Source organism: Plecotus auritus (genome assembly GCF_963455305.1).
Source record: "Plecotus auritus genome assembly, chromosome: 2".
In the NCBI taxonomy this organism is placed as follows: domain Eukaryota; kingdom Metazoa; phylum Chordata; class Mammalia; order Chiroptera; family Vespertilionidae; genus Plecotus; species Plecotus auritus.
Genome location: NC_137771.1, coordinates 214,663,499 through 214,680,732, shown reverse-complemented (window position 1 = coordinate 214,680,732; position 17,234 = coordinate 214,663,499). Strand labels below are relative to the sequence as shown.

The 17,234-nt window shown below is 36.1% G+C and overlaps 1 protein-coding gene across 2 annotated transcripts in view; it reads right to left on the bottom strand.

Annotated features, from left to right (window-relative positions):
- The window catches only part of NCAM2 (neural cell adhesion molecule 2), a 417,403-nt gene that overhangs the window by 119,192 nt on the left and 280,977 nt on the right, over positions 1 to 17,234 (bottom strand). For both annotated transcript variants that reach the window (XM_080656219.1, XM_080656220.1), the window contains exons 7-8: positions 14,746 to 14,906; positions 11,498 to 11,643 (exon numbers count right to left, since the gene is read on the bottom strand). In XM_080656219.1, coding sequence (XP_080512345.1) covers positions 11,498 to 11,643; positions 14,746 to 14,906 — 307 coding nt within the window. The remainder of the gene's footprint in view (positions 1 to 11,497; positions 11,644 to 14,745; positions 14,907 to 17,234) is intronic.

The window sequence follows — 17,234 nt, the reverse complement described above, 5'->3', positions numbered from 1 at the left end:
ACTATTTCTGGGGATTTACAAAATATATCTCTTTAATCCTATCAAAAATTTACTAGATCAGAATACCCAGGAGCCAGGCTCAGTCTGAACTCTAGGAGTGAGGCTCAGTCAGGTGTAGGTGTACACAGCTCCCTATGTGATTTTGGTGTTTAACCTTGGTTCAGTATGACTCCCCTGATTAGTAACTCAAACATTTAAATTCATAGGGAAACAGAATCTCATGGTAACAAAGATTACTCAAGATTCTCTAATGCACATCACATCAAATGAGTAGATTTTCCTTTAGACACTAATGATCTTGCAAATCATGTTAGAAAAATTCAAGGGATTAGTCTCTTATTTGGAATTTAATATAGGCTGTTTTCAATAACCCCTGATTCCTGGAAAGGCTATACATTTTTGTTCCTTCTATTCTTGTCATTCTATCACCCAACATGTCTAGTTTAACTATACACATAACTCTTTAAAATATTTAAACTATCATTTAATTATTTACTAAAACATTTTACTAATTTTTAAATGTTTTTTTATTATAGTTCTCTCCTTGATCTCTGCTCTTGTTGTGTGTGTGTGTGTGTGTGTGTGTGTGTGTGTGTGTGTGTGTGTGTTGTGTGTTTATCAGTCTTAGAATCAGGCACTGAGAATTTCCAGTAATTGAATCCCTGAAAGCACCTTCAGGGTTTGGTAAAGAAGTAAAAATAAAATTCCTCATAAAAGTAATAAAAATAAAGTTGTAAAAAATTGCCTGAAAGTGTAACTACTCACAAAGCTATATAAAATACTTATATATTGTCCTTCATCCTTAAAAATAATGCTATAAATATGCCATCATATTTTACTTTTAACTTCAATGGAGATTTTATAATAAAGTGCCAATACTTGAAACTGCAGAATCTCTTTATTAAAACAACAATTGTGAGGAAGGGAGAGAGAGAGAGAAATAGAAACATCAATGATGACAGAGAATCATTGATCAGATGCCTCCTACACACCCCACAATGGGGACCAAGCCCACATCCCCGGCATGTGCCCTGACTGGGAATCGAACCCTGACCTCCTAGTTCATAGTCAACGCTCCAGCCAAGATAATTGTGAAATTCTTGATCTCATTTTGGTAATTTCTATTTAAGAAGGAAAAGTGACTTAATTTTTTGGTATAATATATGGGTACTGCCAATTATACCATTATGTATTTTTTTAAGTTTCTTTAAAAATAAAAATCTAAATAACTTTCATAAGCCTACAGCAAACTGAGAGGCGATATACTGAGGAGAGTGGTCATACACCAACACAAGAGCATCTGAAGAATAGATTGAACTGGATCTGTGATAGTACAGAAAGTAGGCCAAAGCTACATTTGTAGCCTTGTAAAACTTCACTTACATACTATAAGTTGATATTTTCAGTAATAAAATTGCATATTTCAAAATTTCACCTTCATATAGAAAAGACTAATGATTTTAAATATGCCCTCTTAAATTGTATGTACCATGAAGCAGGGAACAGTTTGTTATTAATATTGCATTCTTGGTGCATAGAATAGTACATGCATACATAACATTCCTCAGTGATATTTGTTGATATTTGTTCAATGAATTTTGGAAAGTAATAAAAGAAATGTCAGTCACCTAAAATTCTATAACTTTAAAGACTATTTTGCTGATTACATTTATAAAAGTATCTTTCAAGAAGTCATATTTGTGCCCAGCCAATGTGGCTCTGTAATTGAAGGTAGACCTATGAACCAGCAGGTAACAGTTTGATCCCCAGTCAGAGCACATACCCGGGTTGCGGACACCATCCCCGCTTGGGCTATACAGGAGACAGCCTATCAATGATTCACTCTCATCACTGATGTTTTTATCTTTCTCTCCCTATCCCTTCCTCTCTGAAATCAATAAAGATATCTTTTTTAAAAAAAGAACTCATATTTGCTTTAGATTTTAAAGAAAGAGAAACATAAAAATGTTTAATGTAACCTTCACTGTATTTTTATATTTATATTTATTATTTATTTGAATAAACAGAAAGCAAAATCAGCATAGAATACTAAAGTGAAGTTTGAATCAGTAAGGTTGTCATCTTTAACATAGAAAAGCACATTTTGTAAATGAATATAAATAATATATATATATATATATATATATATATATATGTATGATATATGATCTAAGAATTTTCAGTGAAGATTTTCAAGTGATGTGAAAAATTCACTTTATTATCATCTGCTTTCCACTAAAAGTACTTTAAGTAAACCATTTTTAAAACAAGAAGTTTCCTCAGGTCCAAGGCTCTACATACACAATAAAGAATAATATGCTAGAGCATAAAATCCTATCTAATAAAAGAGTAATATGCAAATTAACCATCACTCTACAAAAGAATGACGGCGCCCATAGCTACAAGATGGCGATGCCCAGTTTCTCAGCCCCAACGGAGTCCCTCAGTCTCAGGGAGGGCTGCCGCTGAGAGCCCGCAGAGCAAGCGGCCTGGCAGAATGCTGCCCAGAGGCCCTCCTGACCCTTCATAAAAAACAAAAACAAATGCACTCCCCACGGCGCGATCCTCTCCCAGGAGCGGCAGCCTGGGGTCTCAGCCTGGGAGGGGCGCTCACCCCCACGGCGCGATCCCCCTCCCAGCGGAGGCAGCCTGGGGTCTCAACCACTGAGTCACAGCAGCCAGGCAGATATGGAGGAATCTTAAAAGTTTATTTTTTTAAAAAAATATATTTTATTGATTTTTTACAGAGAGGAAGGGAAAGGGATAGAGAGCTAGAAACATCTATGAGAGAGAACCATTGATCAGCTGCCTCCTGCACATCCCCACTGTGTATGTGCCCCCCACCAAGGTACATGCCCTTGACCAGAATCGAATCTGGGACCCTTGAGTCTGCAGGCCAATGCTCCATCCACTGAGCCACACCAGTTAGGGCTGCCCAATATGTTAAAGAAAAAACCCTATCTAATAAAGAGGGAATATGCAGGAGAGAGCATTTGGGATTGACAGAGTTGTCAGGGGAGGGCAGTTGGGGATGATTGGGCTGGCAGGGGAGCAGTTAGGCGTCGATCAGGCAGGCAGGGGAGTGGTTAGGGGGTGATCAGGCTGGCAGGCAGAAGCGGTTAGGGGCAATCAGGCAGGCAGATAAGCAGTTGGGAGCCAGCAGTCCTGGATTGTGAGAGGGGTGACCTATTGGGATTGGGCCTAAACAGGCAGTCAGACATCCCTCAAGGGGTCCCAGATTGGAGAGTGTGCAGGCTGGGCTGACGGACACACACCCCTATGCACGTATTTCATGCTCCGGGCCTCTAGTCTTATATAATAAAAACCTAATATGCTAAGTGTCCGGTCATCCATTCAACCAATTAAAGTGTAATATGCTAATAATATGCTAAGGCCATTCAACCGCTCGTTATGACGTGCACTGACCACCAGGTGGCAGACACTCCAACTGGTAGGTTAGCTTGTTGCTGGGGTCTGGCTGATCGGGACTGAGCGAGGGCCCTGGAGCCCTCCCATAGTCCTTCCCCGGCTGGCAAACTTCCTGCATCCCTCCTTGGCCCTAATTGTGCACCAGTGGGGTCCCTTGGCCTGGCCTGCACCCTCTCACAATCCGGGGGGAGGGGGGGTGTCAGAGAGCCGGTTTAGGCCTGATGCTGCAGGCCAGGCTGAGGGATTCCACTGGTGCACGAATTCATGCACCAGACCTCTAGTTCATTAATAATGCAGCCTATTTATTTACTGGAGAGAAGTGCTTGGCACCACAAATAGGAGGGTGGAGAATGGGTTCTACCACAATTTAAATATCTTTAAATGTGCTCCACTCCTCAGAGTTTCATTGCTAAACTTGATATCACATTCATTTAAAGCATGTTTGAAACAAGAACAGTGCTTTGAAAGTATGGTCTGTATGCCAATGAAGGTGCATATGCTAAATCGAGGTATTACTTTGAAAAATAATTTTTATTTTATAGTGTTACAATTTTTTGAAAGTGTATTTAAAAGTATAACATGTAAAATCATGCTTTTAATTTCATTGTCATTTTTGTTAGAATAATAATAAATGAAAAACCAATTTAGTTTAAAGGAAAATAAATTAGGTTATAACAGTCCATGTAGCACATGAATACAGAAAAAAGAAGAAAAAGATGAAGCCAATGGTCAAATGAGTGAAGTTTGAGAAAATTCTATTTTAAAATAGTTATGACTTATTGCTATACATTCATTTCTTATTCAATGTAGAGGGGGATTAATTTCTAGTGGAGATAGGCCTATAATTTACTATGTAGAAAACTATAGCTGGAATAAAATAATTATAGAATCTGTATGTTAAGGGCAGATGAATGACACATGTGAGGTGTCATTCACCAGACAATATTTTAAGAACTTTATAATTATTATGTGAAACATTCTATTCACCTAGTTGAAATTGCTTACTGTTTGTTATGTTTACCATTTTGTAAGAATTCCAGAGGTCAAAATAACTCCCTATAGATCTTTTTACTTCCACTTAATCCTACAATGACAAGTAACAGTATTTCTTTTAAATTTTTTAAAAAGAAACCAGTGTTATATGAATATAAAAAATACTTTAAAGATTTATGAAAAACAACTAATTCTTAAGCAAACTTGCTTTATGGAGTACAGCATTTCTATTTCTTCCTTCTATAACAGGGATGGGCAAACTTTTTGACTCGAGGGCCACAATGGGTTCTTAAACTGGACCGGAGGGCCGGAACAAAAGCATGGATGGAGTGTGTATGTGAACTAATATAAATTCAAAGTAAAGGAGCGGAGGGGAGAGCAAGAGAACCCTCCACTCTTTCGGCTCCGTGGGCCAGATAGAACAGCCGAACAGGCCGGATCCGGCCCGCAGGCCGTAGTTTGCCCATGGCTGTTCTATAATGATCAGTTTAACTACTACTTAGAATGTGGAAGAGTATATTAAATATATATATATATATATATATATATATATATATATATATATATATATATATATGCCTAAGCAATCAAACGACTGAATGACTGGTCAACGGGTCACTATGATGTGCACTGACCACCAGGGGACAGACACTCAATGCACAGGATCGGGCTCCCTCCTGCCTGGATCGGGCCTGCGGGGATCGGGCCGAAATTGGCTATCTCAGTGGTTGGCAAACTGTGGCTTGCAAGCCACATGCAGCTCGCAAGCCGCGGTTTGCCGCTCTGTTGACTAATGAGTTTGCCGACCACTGGGCTAACTGATATCCCTCAAGGGGTCCCAGATTACAAGAGGGCACAGGCCAGGCCAAGGGACCCCACTGGTACATGAATCCGTGCACTGGGCCTCTAGTTGCTATACAATATGGGAGGTACAAAAGGGTCCAAAAGGAGGCAAAAAATGACTCACTTCCTAAGAGGAAAAATTTCAGGGGATTTTGAGAAAATAGACTTGGGAGAAAAGGAAGAAGGAGATGATGATGTAAAAAAATCTGTGATGTTTCTGGTCCTGATTTGTGTCCCACAGGATGCAAGACTAGCCTTTATCATTTAGGAGTAACCTGAGAATCAATCCTTATCCAGGAGTTAGAGCCCACACCTGCACTCCCTGCAGAGATGGAGATTAAACACACAGTGATAAGATGAAACTCAAATGCAGATTACCTACACTGTCAACTTCCAAGAGGCATGCAATATATAGATACAAGATCCGAAATTGAGTGTGGTAAAACAAATTCATATCTGAGCCATTAAACTGATATTGCTAGAGATCATTTCATCATAAACATCCATATATAGCTATGTCAAGGGAGAACAATCTACAGCAACAATAGCAACTTTCTATTGTACTTGTGGACGATATGACTAACTCATTGCATATGACTATGCTCATTTAAATTTTAGTGTGGTTCCTTTTGTCACAGAAGACATTGATGCAGAATTACTCTGAACATTGTCTGCTGTATAAAACATCTAAAGACTATATACCTCCAAGTACAGAAACAAAAGAAAACACTCAACGTTGTGTGATTTGTGTCTGGGATATTGTTATTTGCACTCTCATTTCATCTTCAGAAACTTTTTCCAGATAGGTCTAATTATTACCCAGATTTAGACATACAGGGACTAAAATCAGGCATGAGCAGTAACATGGTAAATAACACAGCAAAGTGACACAGTTAGGATTAAACTTTGACCTGTGGACACTTGCATGACTTTCCCATGCTAATTGATCAATGCCTGTAATCATATATATACTGACACTTGATCAAAAAGAATGATAATAAGGGTGATGTGAAGAAACTGGTTCGGAATAGATGATAGGTGTTAATACCAGGGATTATGTTGAAATACTTCAGACACACAGTCTTATTGACACCTCAGATCAACCCTGTGAGGAAGCATGGCTTTATTTTTAAAATAAAGATTTTTAAAGTAAAAAAAAAATAGATTGTTTGAAAATTTCAAATATAATGAACATCATAAACTGATGATCAAAAATAGATCCAGAGACAAGGTAAGACTGAACAGACCGTCCAAACTCAGAGAGAAGGCAGGGGAAGAGAAGGGGAGATTAACCAAAGGGTTTGTATGCATGCATAATAGCATAACCAATGGACAGAGATACTGGGGTGGTGCTGGCTTGTCCTGGGGGGTGGGAGTGGCAGGTGGGGGTCAATCGGGGAAAAAGGAGCCATGTGTAATACTTTAAACAATAAAAAAAAGAATATGATGGAGCAGAAAGAATAAAATAAAAAAATAGATCCAGAGACAGAGAAGCATCGAACAGACTGTCAAAATTCAGGGGGAAGGCAGAGGCTGTGGGGGCGGGTAAGAGATCAACCAAAGGACTTTTATGCATGCATATAAGCATAACCAATGGACACAGACACTAGGGGGGTGAGGGCATGTGCTGGGGGGTGGGAGTGGCCGGGGAGATGTCAATGGGGGAAAAAGGAGACATATGTAATACTATATGTAATACTTTAAACAATAAAGAATCAAATAATAATAATAATAATTTATAACTTTTAATTCATGGTTATTACATATTCCACAACAATAGCTTTGGTTGTTATCTAGAGTTTATTGTATACATTTAATTATTAATGAAATTAAATATATATCATATATTAAATGAAAAAGCTAGGGACTTTAATTCCTATAAACAAATGTATCTTAAGATGACTACATTATAATGTGCTAAAATTCAATTTAATTAACTTTTATATAACCCTAGTAAATCAATATTTTAATGAAAAATCATCAATTATACTGTTATCACTACAATACATTGCTTAGAAATTTTCAATAAACGGATCATTAAAAGTTAGTGAGTAAAAACTGTGTGATTTCTTTAAAAATAGGATAAAGATCAAAATATTATCCTGAAATAACAAAGGGTATTCAGGAAATATTTCTAAAGCAAGTAGATATTCTATTTTTCTTACACATTACATGTTTTTGAAAACTTTTTCTGAAGTTTTAAAAATTACATATTTTAAATGTAGGTAAGTAGATTAGAGACAAAATAGTTATTAGTTTAAAAGAGCTCTGGGTTAAAGCACCATATTTTTGTTGTTTCTGAGAGAGAGATTACACAAGGGTATTTTCTGGTACGTTAATACCCATAGTTCAATCCTACTTCAAAACTGCAGCTACAGAAAACATCTACATGTGAGCACATCTGAGACTCCTGGTGGTGGCCACTCAGCTGAGCGTTCCCAAATTCCTGATCCACAAAATCACTGCAGAAATAAAAGGTTGTTTTATGCCACTATGTTTTGGGTTCATTTATTATGAGGCAAGCATTCCAGAAGATATGTTCAGACAATACATATACAGTGCTCATTAATGTTACAAGCATCGCCCAACTGGTGTGGCTCAGTGGTTGAACATCAACCTATAATCAGGAGGTCACAGTTCAATTCCTGGTCAGGGCACATGCCTGAGTTGTGGGCTTGAGCCCCACTGGGGGCTGTGCAGGAGGCAGCCAATCCGTGATTCTTTCTCGTCATTGATGTTTCTATCTCCTCTCTCTCTCTCCCTCCATCTCTGAAATCAACAGAAAAAAAGTTATAAGCATCATGTTTGTTGGGCAGTGAACATTTGGCATGGGCTCCTAATATATATACAATGGAAGGGGAGCTCTACTAACATTCCACTCCTGGACTTTGCAACTCCCTTGCTTCCTCCTCCCTGTGGGAATGAGGGAGTGTCTGATTGGTAACTGTGAGGACATCATGTTGGATGCACTTTTCCTAGGCACTTCCTTTTTTATTTTCAGAAAGGACCTTCCAGTAGAAACCATGGTTACCTCAGCAGTGATTATGACAAGAGTGATCGACTATGCTAAGTCTATCTAATTCTGGAATTCAGTATAAGGACATGCCACCTGATATTTTATCCTCCTGTATTTCTTTTGTCTTATCTGGTGATTGATAATTTAGACAAGGAAAAGGGATACTATTCATTGAGACCCTCTGCTTCAAATACAATGTTGAACAAATTGGCTAAATACAGTCATATTTTGGGATGCAATCATTAGTTTGAACCATATTACATGATGATATTTCACTGACTATGACCTACCCATTTAACAATTTTTATCAACACTTTAACACTACATGCATGATCAGAAGTTTTATTTTCTGTTGTTCTGTATTTCTCAGGCCCCTATCAGGTGCCCAGTAATCTGGCAAGAGCATTTTCCTTTTGAAAGGAGCAGTTGTTAAATTTCATTTGACTTAAAGTAAGAGAATTGTTTTCTGAAGTATGGCCTGAAGACCATCCATACAATGCCAGCTGATGAGTTCATAAAGCATGCACCCCTAGTTCCTGTGCTAGACTTATGACATCAACCTCCGGGTGTGGGATTCCAGAATTTGCAGGCTCTTCAGGTGATTCTTATGGCAAATACCTCATGTAACTTTCAAGACAACAGACATATGATCTCAATATACTCGATGATAGTCAAAGTATAGTCAGACTTTAGGTATCAGACTTTATGGAGTCTATTGACAACTAGAGTTTACTCAGAATCCAAAAAACAAACAAAAAACAACAAAAACCCACACAAGATAAACTATGCTTCAAAAATTATGGAATATGACACGGAAAAAATAAAGTTGATTGAATATTACAATATGCTAAAGAGATCGATATGCATTTTACAAGGCACACTTCACCTTTCCTACACAAGGAAAATAAGTATTATTATCCCAATTTTAAAGATGGAAGAACTCATCTTAAAAAGAGTTCATAGCCTTGTGTTGCAAAGCAGATCGGTGGCTGGGGTGCCTGTTGTGGTGTGCGTGTACAAGATTTACTGAAGCCAAGTATATTGTCATGTTAGTAAATGACTTAGAAACTAAAAAAAAAAAAAAAAAAAAAGAGTTCGGATAACATTTGACAAAACTGAAGCATTATAAATGGCAGAGTTGAGATTCAAAACTAGGTTTGTCTTCCTTCAAAGCTCAGCTCAACTATTCAATTTCTGAATTTTGGCTGTTGAAGAAATTGGTAATGTTAAGAGAAAAAAGGCTTACAATCCAGAAAATAAAATGGGGATCTTAAAATAATTTGGAAGAAATATGATAGAAAATAAATACAGCAGTCTTAACTTTTTTTACCCACTGGATAAAAGTTGTTATTTAGAAAAATAAAAACATATGTAGGTTTCTATAATTGTTTTATAACAAATAAACTAAATAAAAAATAAAAAGGATGTCTACTTTGATATAATCCTTAGCAAATAAAAACTAGTTGATTACTTTTTCACAATTACTATAGAAGTGATTTCTGTAAATAGTTTTGAGAGGCCTGGGGTGTAGAGTGTAGAATAAAATATCAGGCTCTCAGTTGATTAATTTATACCGATAAGGTAACAGAATACAATGTATCTCTTGTTCTTGGTATATAATAAAGAAGCATCTTTTAAATAAGGAGTAAAGGCCATCTTAGAGAAGAAAACATTTAGGAATTTTACAGTAGACAGGAAAGTAATGAAACCTTGAGTTAGAAATAATTAAGGGCTTTTAGACATGAAAATCATACTTGAGTAATCTCGTCTACAGAAATGTACTAAATCAACATGAAAGCATTTGCCTACAGTTTTCTATGTCTAATTGCTTTTTGACTATTTTAAACATTTTTATGGAACTATAATGCCTTTCAAACTTGCCAACTGTGCCATGGAAATATATATGATTTTCTGTTAAGAAAATATTAAAGCAAACTATATTCTTTACCTGGGAATTTTTTTATTTTCAATTAGTATATATAAAATATTTGTACATTTCCAAAGAGATATACCCTCTTAAATATGCCATCATGAAGAGAAAGTGGGAAAAAGAACAGTAATATAGGTAGGAACACATTCTTTCAAAAGATAAACTATAAATGGATAGGGAGTAGTCTGTGCTGTCAATCTATGGAGTTAGCACAGCCGTGGGCAAACTACGGCCCGTGGGCCAGATCCGGCTGTTCTATCCAGTTCTCTTGCTCTCCCCTCCGCTCCTTTACTTTGAATTTATATTAGTTCACACAAACACTCCATCCATGCTTTTGTTCCGGCCCTCCAGTCCAGTTTAAGAACCCATTGTGGCCCTCTAGTCAAAAAGTTTGTCCACCCCTGAGTTAGCATGTTGTTTAAAGATATGATGACTTGAAGGAATACAAAGTGTATTTTGAACAAATGGATTTCAAATTTTTCTGCTATCAATGTTGGAAAGTCAAAGCTACATATATTATAGAAATCACTAACTTTTGCAGAATTGGATTTAAATTAATGAAAGTCACTTAAAGGACATTTGCCTTTAACACTGAGAAAATAAAACACATCTATCAGCTTACTGTTACATTTTTTACTTGTGTGAAAATGCCAACCCATCATATCTTTAATTTACTACCTTTTTCTTTCTGTTTTGCTTCTGTTTAAACGTGGACATTTATATGATTTGTTTAAAATGACAATTATGAAAATCCATGGATTTTAGTGAACTATATGATGATGTTTAATTGATTTTTACATAACTTATATGCATTCTGGTGGAAGGTCACAATTTACATGTATACTCATTTATCTTATTAGATTCAATATTATATGAAAGCAGAAACCTACTTCTATACTGCACAAAGACAGTCAAAGAGTAAGAGTGAAATGACAGACTTTTGTTCATTCGAATGCCTTTCATTTTCACAGCACAGGGTGAAGGGGATAAAACTGTCATACGATATTTCATACATTCAGTATATACCAAAAGCCAATTTGGCAAATTGAAGAATTCCAACAACCTAAGATTGTGTGGCTTAATAAAAAATACCTTTAAATATTAAATTTGTCTTTTTCCTCCTCTGAATTTCATTTCAGGCTGATTGTGGTAGTTACATTTTTAAAAAATAAACCCTTATTGCATTTATTACTTGGTCAACTGGAGTCCAATGTGAGATTTAATAACATGCAAAACACCAAAAATACAATGATATTGGAAACCACTATGCACTGAGTTCCTGTTACCTTATCGCCTTCGGAGAAGGTGATTCCATCCATGGCTCTTTTCCAAGTGATCTCTGGAACAGGCTCCCCTTCGGCTTCGCAGATGAGTGTGACTTGGCCATTCTCATACGTAGTTTCATTTTTTAGCTGTATTATGTGAGGCTGTACTGTAAAGAATACATACATTACTCCATCTGTATTGGAGGAAAATGTTTCTATGTAGACCTAAAAGCCATGATGGGCATCTGAGTCCACAGTAGTGTGGTGTGGAATTGCTAACGTTGTAGCAGGCATGGCAGCATGCTTTGCTTTCGAGTGGGACCAACAGAGTTGCAAGGCACAGGTGAAAATTTTTCCAAAAGTAGTTTTCACCAGTGACCATCATAAACTAACCAGAGGCCCGGTGCACGACATTCATGCACTCGTGGGTGGGGCGGTCTCCCAGCCCACCGGCGCCCTTTGTCCGTCCGGGAGCCATCGGGAGATGTCCGGCTGATGGCGTAGGCCCACGCTCCCCCGCCTAAGCCACAGTCAGACATCCTCAGCACAGCTGGGCTGGTCGTTCTGCCGTTCGGTCGATTTGCATATTACCCTTTTTTATATAGGATTTGAAGTGGGTTAGACACCAACATACACATTGTAATTCCTTCCAACATTTTGCCATTTTAAGAGTCACTTTGTTATGTATTTTTCTCTTAAACCACAAATTAAAATTTTCTCTTTTAAAGCCACATGTGTATTTAAGAGTGTGTCTGTGTCTGTGTATGTGTCTGTGTGTGGGGGGGAGGGGGGGGTGGCATGGCATCCACTTAGTGAGTGATTATCTCCTAAGCTTTTAAAACAATATCGCCAAAGAGAAAAAAATGACGACTGTATCCTGAATATGTAGTTAGGTATAATTAGCACAATATCTAAAATATTTATTAATAAAGATACAAAAATGCTATTTATTTATATCATCCTATTTGATTTGTTTTTACCTCAATTTACCTTAACAATATTACTTGGCACTGTAACTATTTCTTAATAGTTATGACTTCTTTAAAAATAAAACATTATGTCTATTAATTTAAATTATCTTAGTATTAACAATTATGTCCATCCACAAATTTATATAATACCACAGAGCTTCATGTTTGTAAACTCTGCATTATCTGCATTTATTAAATTTTTACTTGTTAAAACATAATGGGATAAAACCCAGCACTTTTTATTTAAAGATAAATAACAGGTATTTTTAAAATATTTAAGTGCAATTAATCATGGGATATTAATAAGTAGTTCTTAATCTTAGAAAATCAGATTCCTGATATCAGAAATATAGCATACATAATTTTTAACAATTAAGTGTTTATTCCATTGGCTTAATATATTTAGTTACATTTCCACCATATATACATTACTTTGTGTCAAACACAATACAATATTTTTCATTATTACCATACAAAAGTGATTACAACAGTGATGTAACATTATTTTCTACTTGATAACATGAAAATATTAGAAATTTTTCTATCTGTTCTAACTTACTGCCACCCTAATAAATAACAAGTAAATAAACTGTATTTGATATGAACCCATTGAGGTAGCTTGAGAACATTACCCTCTGGAATGAACTCAGACACCATCATTTCTAAGTAATTAATTTTTTATGCTGAGTCAGATTTATTTAATGTTTTAGGTTTTAAAGAGAACAATTTTGTTAAAAATGAAATACTGCTGAAACAAATTATGGGCTTTCTATAATTTCTAATAAATTTAAGTTTGTTTACTCTTCCCTCTATGTGAACAATTTTCACCTGACTCCGCTTTGCTGATATCTCATCGCTAAATATTTTTGTGTAGATACATTTTATCATTACCTTCTGAGTAACTTTCCAACACCAAGCTATTCAAAATAATAGCCCTCTATACCCAACACCACCTGGTTTGCCCATTTTCACGTTCTTTTTTGAATATTTTGTTATTCCAATTTTATTTAATGATTTTAATGTACTTTGGTCTAGTCTGTCTGACTCACTCTGCCAGGATATAATGAAAATTTGTGAAAATGTCTTTTGTTCAGAAAATATTTCTATTATGTGATTGCAGGATTAGTTGGCAGAGACCGTGTCCTCGTGTATTACCATTCAACTCTTGTTCTGTAGCCATAGACCCTGAATCTGCCAACTGCAAACACTGGCCCTTCTTACTCATACAGAGTTCTCCCTCCTTCCTTTCCAGTCTCAGTTGTGAAAGCATTTTGTCAGTAGTGTTTTTAAAAATGGAGACAATATACTAAATGTTAGTACTGCATATAATTTTTAGTGTTATGCTTTTTAAAGAGAAGACTCATATTCTAAATATTCACCAGCAAAACTGTTTTTCTTCTTGAAAACATAATGAAAGACAAACAAATAATTTTATAAAAGCATACTAGTTCTTGACTCTCTATAAGATTGCCAAGTAAGGTAATATAGCTTTAGTAATTATGGAAGATATTTATATTATATTTCTTTTTAGTAAAATGAAGTGGGAATATTTAATTACAGTTGCATGTCAATGTGGCCTAATTATAGCCTCATAGGTGTGCTCTTTTGAAGTATAATGAAAGTACAGCTGATCCCAACATATTTCATTCAAAGATTTATGAAGAGCAACACATATATCTATACAAGAGATCCCAGTAGTGTAATTTAAATGAATTTTCTTCAAGCCTCTGTATGAGTCAGCCAATATTTCACAAAAACTTACATGTATACTTTCATGTAATTCTTAAAACAATTATATCTGGTAGCTGCAAGTTTAAAATATATTTTAGAGATGAGAAAATAGAGATTTCATTTTGGAAAGTAAGAGTTCATAAAAGTGAGAGTAAAATTGACCCAGCCCTCCCTCTAGACATAACAGTATTAACCACTATCTATACTAATAAAAGGGTAATATGCTAATTAGACCAGGAGACCAGCTGGGAGGGCAGTTGGAGGCCATGAGGCTGGCCAGGGAAGGGCAATTGGGAGCGATCAGGCCGGCTGGGGGGGGCAGTTGGGGGCAAGCAGGCCAGCAGGCAGAGTGGTTAGGAGCAATCGGGCAGGCAGACAGGTGAGAGGTTAGGAGCCAGCAGTCCCAGATTGCAAGAGGGATGTCTGACTGCCTGTGGGATCGGGCTAAACTGGCAGTTGGACATCCCCGGAGGGGTTCCAGATTGGAGAGGGTGCAGGCCGGGCTGAGGGACACCCACCCCCATGCACGAATTTAATGCACTGGGCCACTAGTGCTATAATACTTACCAAAGACTTGTAGGAATGCCTGTTTTTCATCTTCTCCTGCCTTATTTGTGGCCCTGCAGACATAATGGCCTCCATCACTATTGATTATGTTTCTGACAGTGAGTTCTGTATTGCTTCCTTTCAATATGTACTTTTCACTTTCTTCAATGAACTTGCCATTCCTAAAGAAAAGAAAAGAAGTTGATCTTCATAAATCAGGCTTCACAACTCAGGAGACGATCATATTCAATTTTTAAAAAATATACTTTTATTGATTTCAGAGAGGAAAGGAGAGGGAGAGAGAGATAGAAACATCAATGATGAGAGAGAATCATTGATCTGCTGCCCCTTACATGCCCCACACTGGGGATCAAGCCTGCAACCCAGGCATGTGCCCTGACAGGGAATTGAACCGTGACCTCCTGGTTCATAGGTTGACAATCAAGCTATTGACTGCCAGCCTGGCATCATACTCAACTTTTTGATCTGTAGTTGGTAATAATTTCATAGCTCTTGATAGATAAGGCTATAATCCAATCTAAAGTATACTCCTAGTAGCCCAGAAAAACTTAATGTATTAAAGTTATACTTTAAAATAGTTTTAACTTTATAGACAAGAATAACATTTGAGTTATATTGAAATATTGACACCAATCTTAGGCAAAACAGCACATTGGTTCAATCTGTACTTTGATTATTAAACCAAAAAAAAGTTTATTTGATGATTTTAACTCTATATACTTTTTTAATGTTGGTGAGTCAACACGCCTTTATAAAAACTTTATTCACTAGGCTCCTGAGACACATTTAATAGACTTTCTATGGAAACCTACTTTAAGTTTTAAAGTAAAAGCAAGTTAAATATGCAACCCATTTATTTTGAAAACATGCACTGCCAACAAAAGGGAAAGATGAAATAATGACGTGAAAATGCAGTTAGAGAAATTATGCTGAATATAATGATTTCAATCACTAATGAGGAAAAATAATTTTAAAAAATAATTTCCTTCTTAGATTTAAATATTTAACACTTTCCATGTTCTTTCTTGACTGAAGCCATATTCATTCTGCCCTAATGCCAGCCTTTGTGGTCCACTAAGACAGTATATTTCACATTTTTTTATAACAACTTATAGTAAGAAATATTTTAAATATCTTTAAATCTGAAACAATTTCTACAATTCCCCTTAATGTGCATGATAACTTCTTATATTGTATATATTTTTTCATTCTATTTATTGTCATCTCCTCTCCTTCTATTTCTTTCTTCCAGCTCTCCTTCTACATGTTTCTTATAATGGTGCTTCAGATGACTGGATAGATTTTAATGTCTACTGAGGTAAAACGTTTAGGATCTGTTCTTAGGGGGGGGAAGACTTACTTGTCTGTACAAATACAAATTTAAAAGAAAAATCTCTAAAAGGATTATAAAAGTATTTTCTCTATTGAAACAGAACATTTATCTGATAAACTAAATGATCTTTCCAGTGAACTTTGGCTTTGCTTTCTAGAAAGCACTGGCTCATATCTTCTCACAATCCTTATCCTTCTATAACTCAATAACATCTGCTTGTTCAGTTTCTATGGCTATCTCTAAAAATATCAGGAAATGTGCAAAGATATCATAAGGGTAGAGTGCAAACGTAGAGTTTATAAACTACTTATAGCAAGTTTATATATAGCACTCTGTACTTTTAATTTAAAAATATTTTTACTAACCCTATGTTTACAATTATAAAAAAATGACATTTCAGCATTTTTCTCTAGAATTTCATGTATAAGAGATCTTTCAGTGCAGTTGATGATATAATCTATTTCTCAATCTATTCAGTGAAAAATATTGATTTAATACTAACACTACTGATAAAATAATAATACACTAGAAGTTTCAATAACTTGTCGTTTATACAACACTTTGCCTCTATTATTTACCTGTGTGAATTCTCACAAGGAGCCCAGAGATGTGTATTTCTCCTCTCTGCCCTCATTCACAAATAGCAACTAAAATTTTTAGTATGATTTCCACATCCCTCAATTCAAACAGTAATATAAGGAGCAGATTAACTAACTTCCAGTGTTCTTCCTGATAAGGAGAGTTATTTCCCTACCTCATGTGAAATATTGTACTAAATGTTTGAAATGTTGCAAATAAATGAGACATGGGCACTTATCATGAAAAATTCATATGACTGTCAGTAATAGAGGGTACTATAGATCCCACTAATGAGTTAATAACATTTTGGGTTTTGTTTTTAGGGAGAATGAGAAGAGATCTATGATAGTAGGGGAAAAGAGAAAAGAAGGTGGCTGACATACTCTGAGAGCTTTCAAGGGGAGAAAGTCATGATTTGAGCTTTGAAGTGGATGGATCTTGAAGAATTTAGTGGAAATCAAAGAAACAAACAAATAAACAAAAACATACTGATACAGGCAAAAAACAAACTGATGGATGCCCAAAGGGAGGTTGTGGGAATGAATGAAAAGGTGGAGGGACTGAGAAATAACCTTGG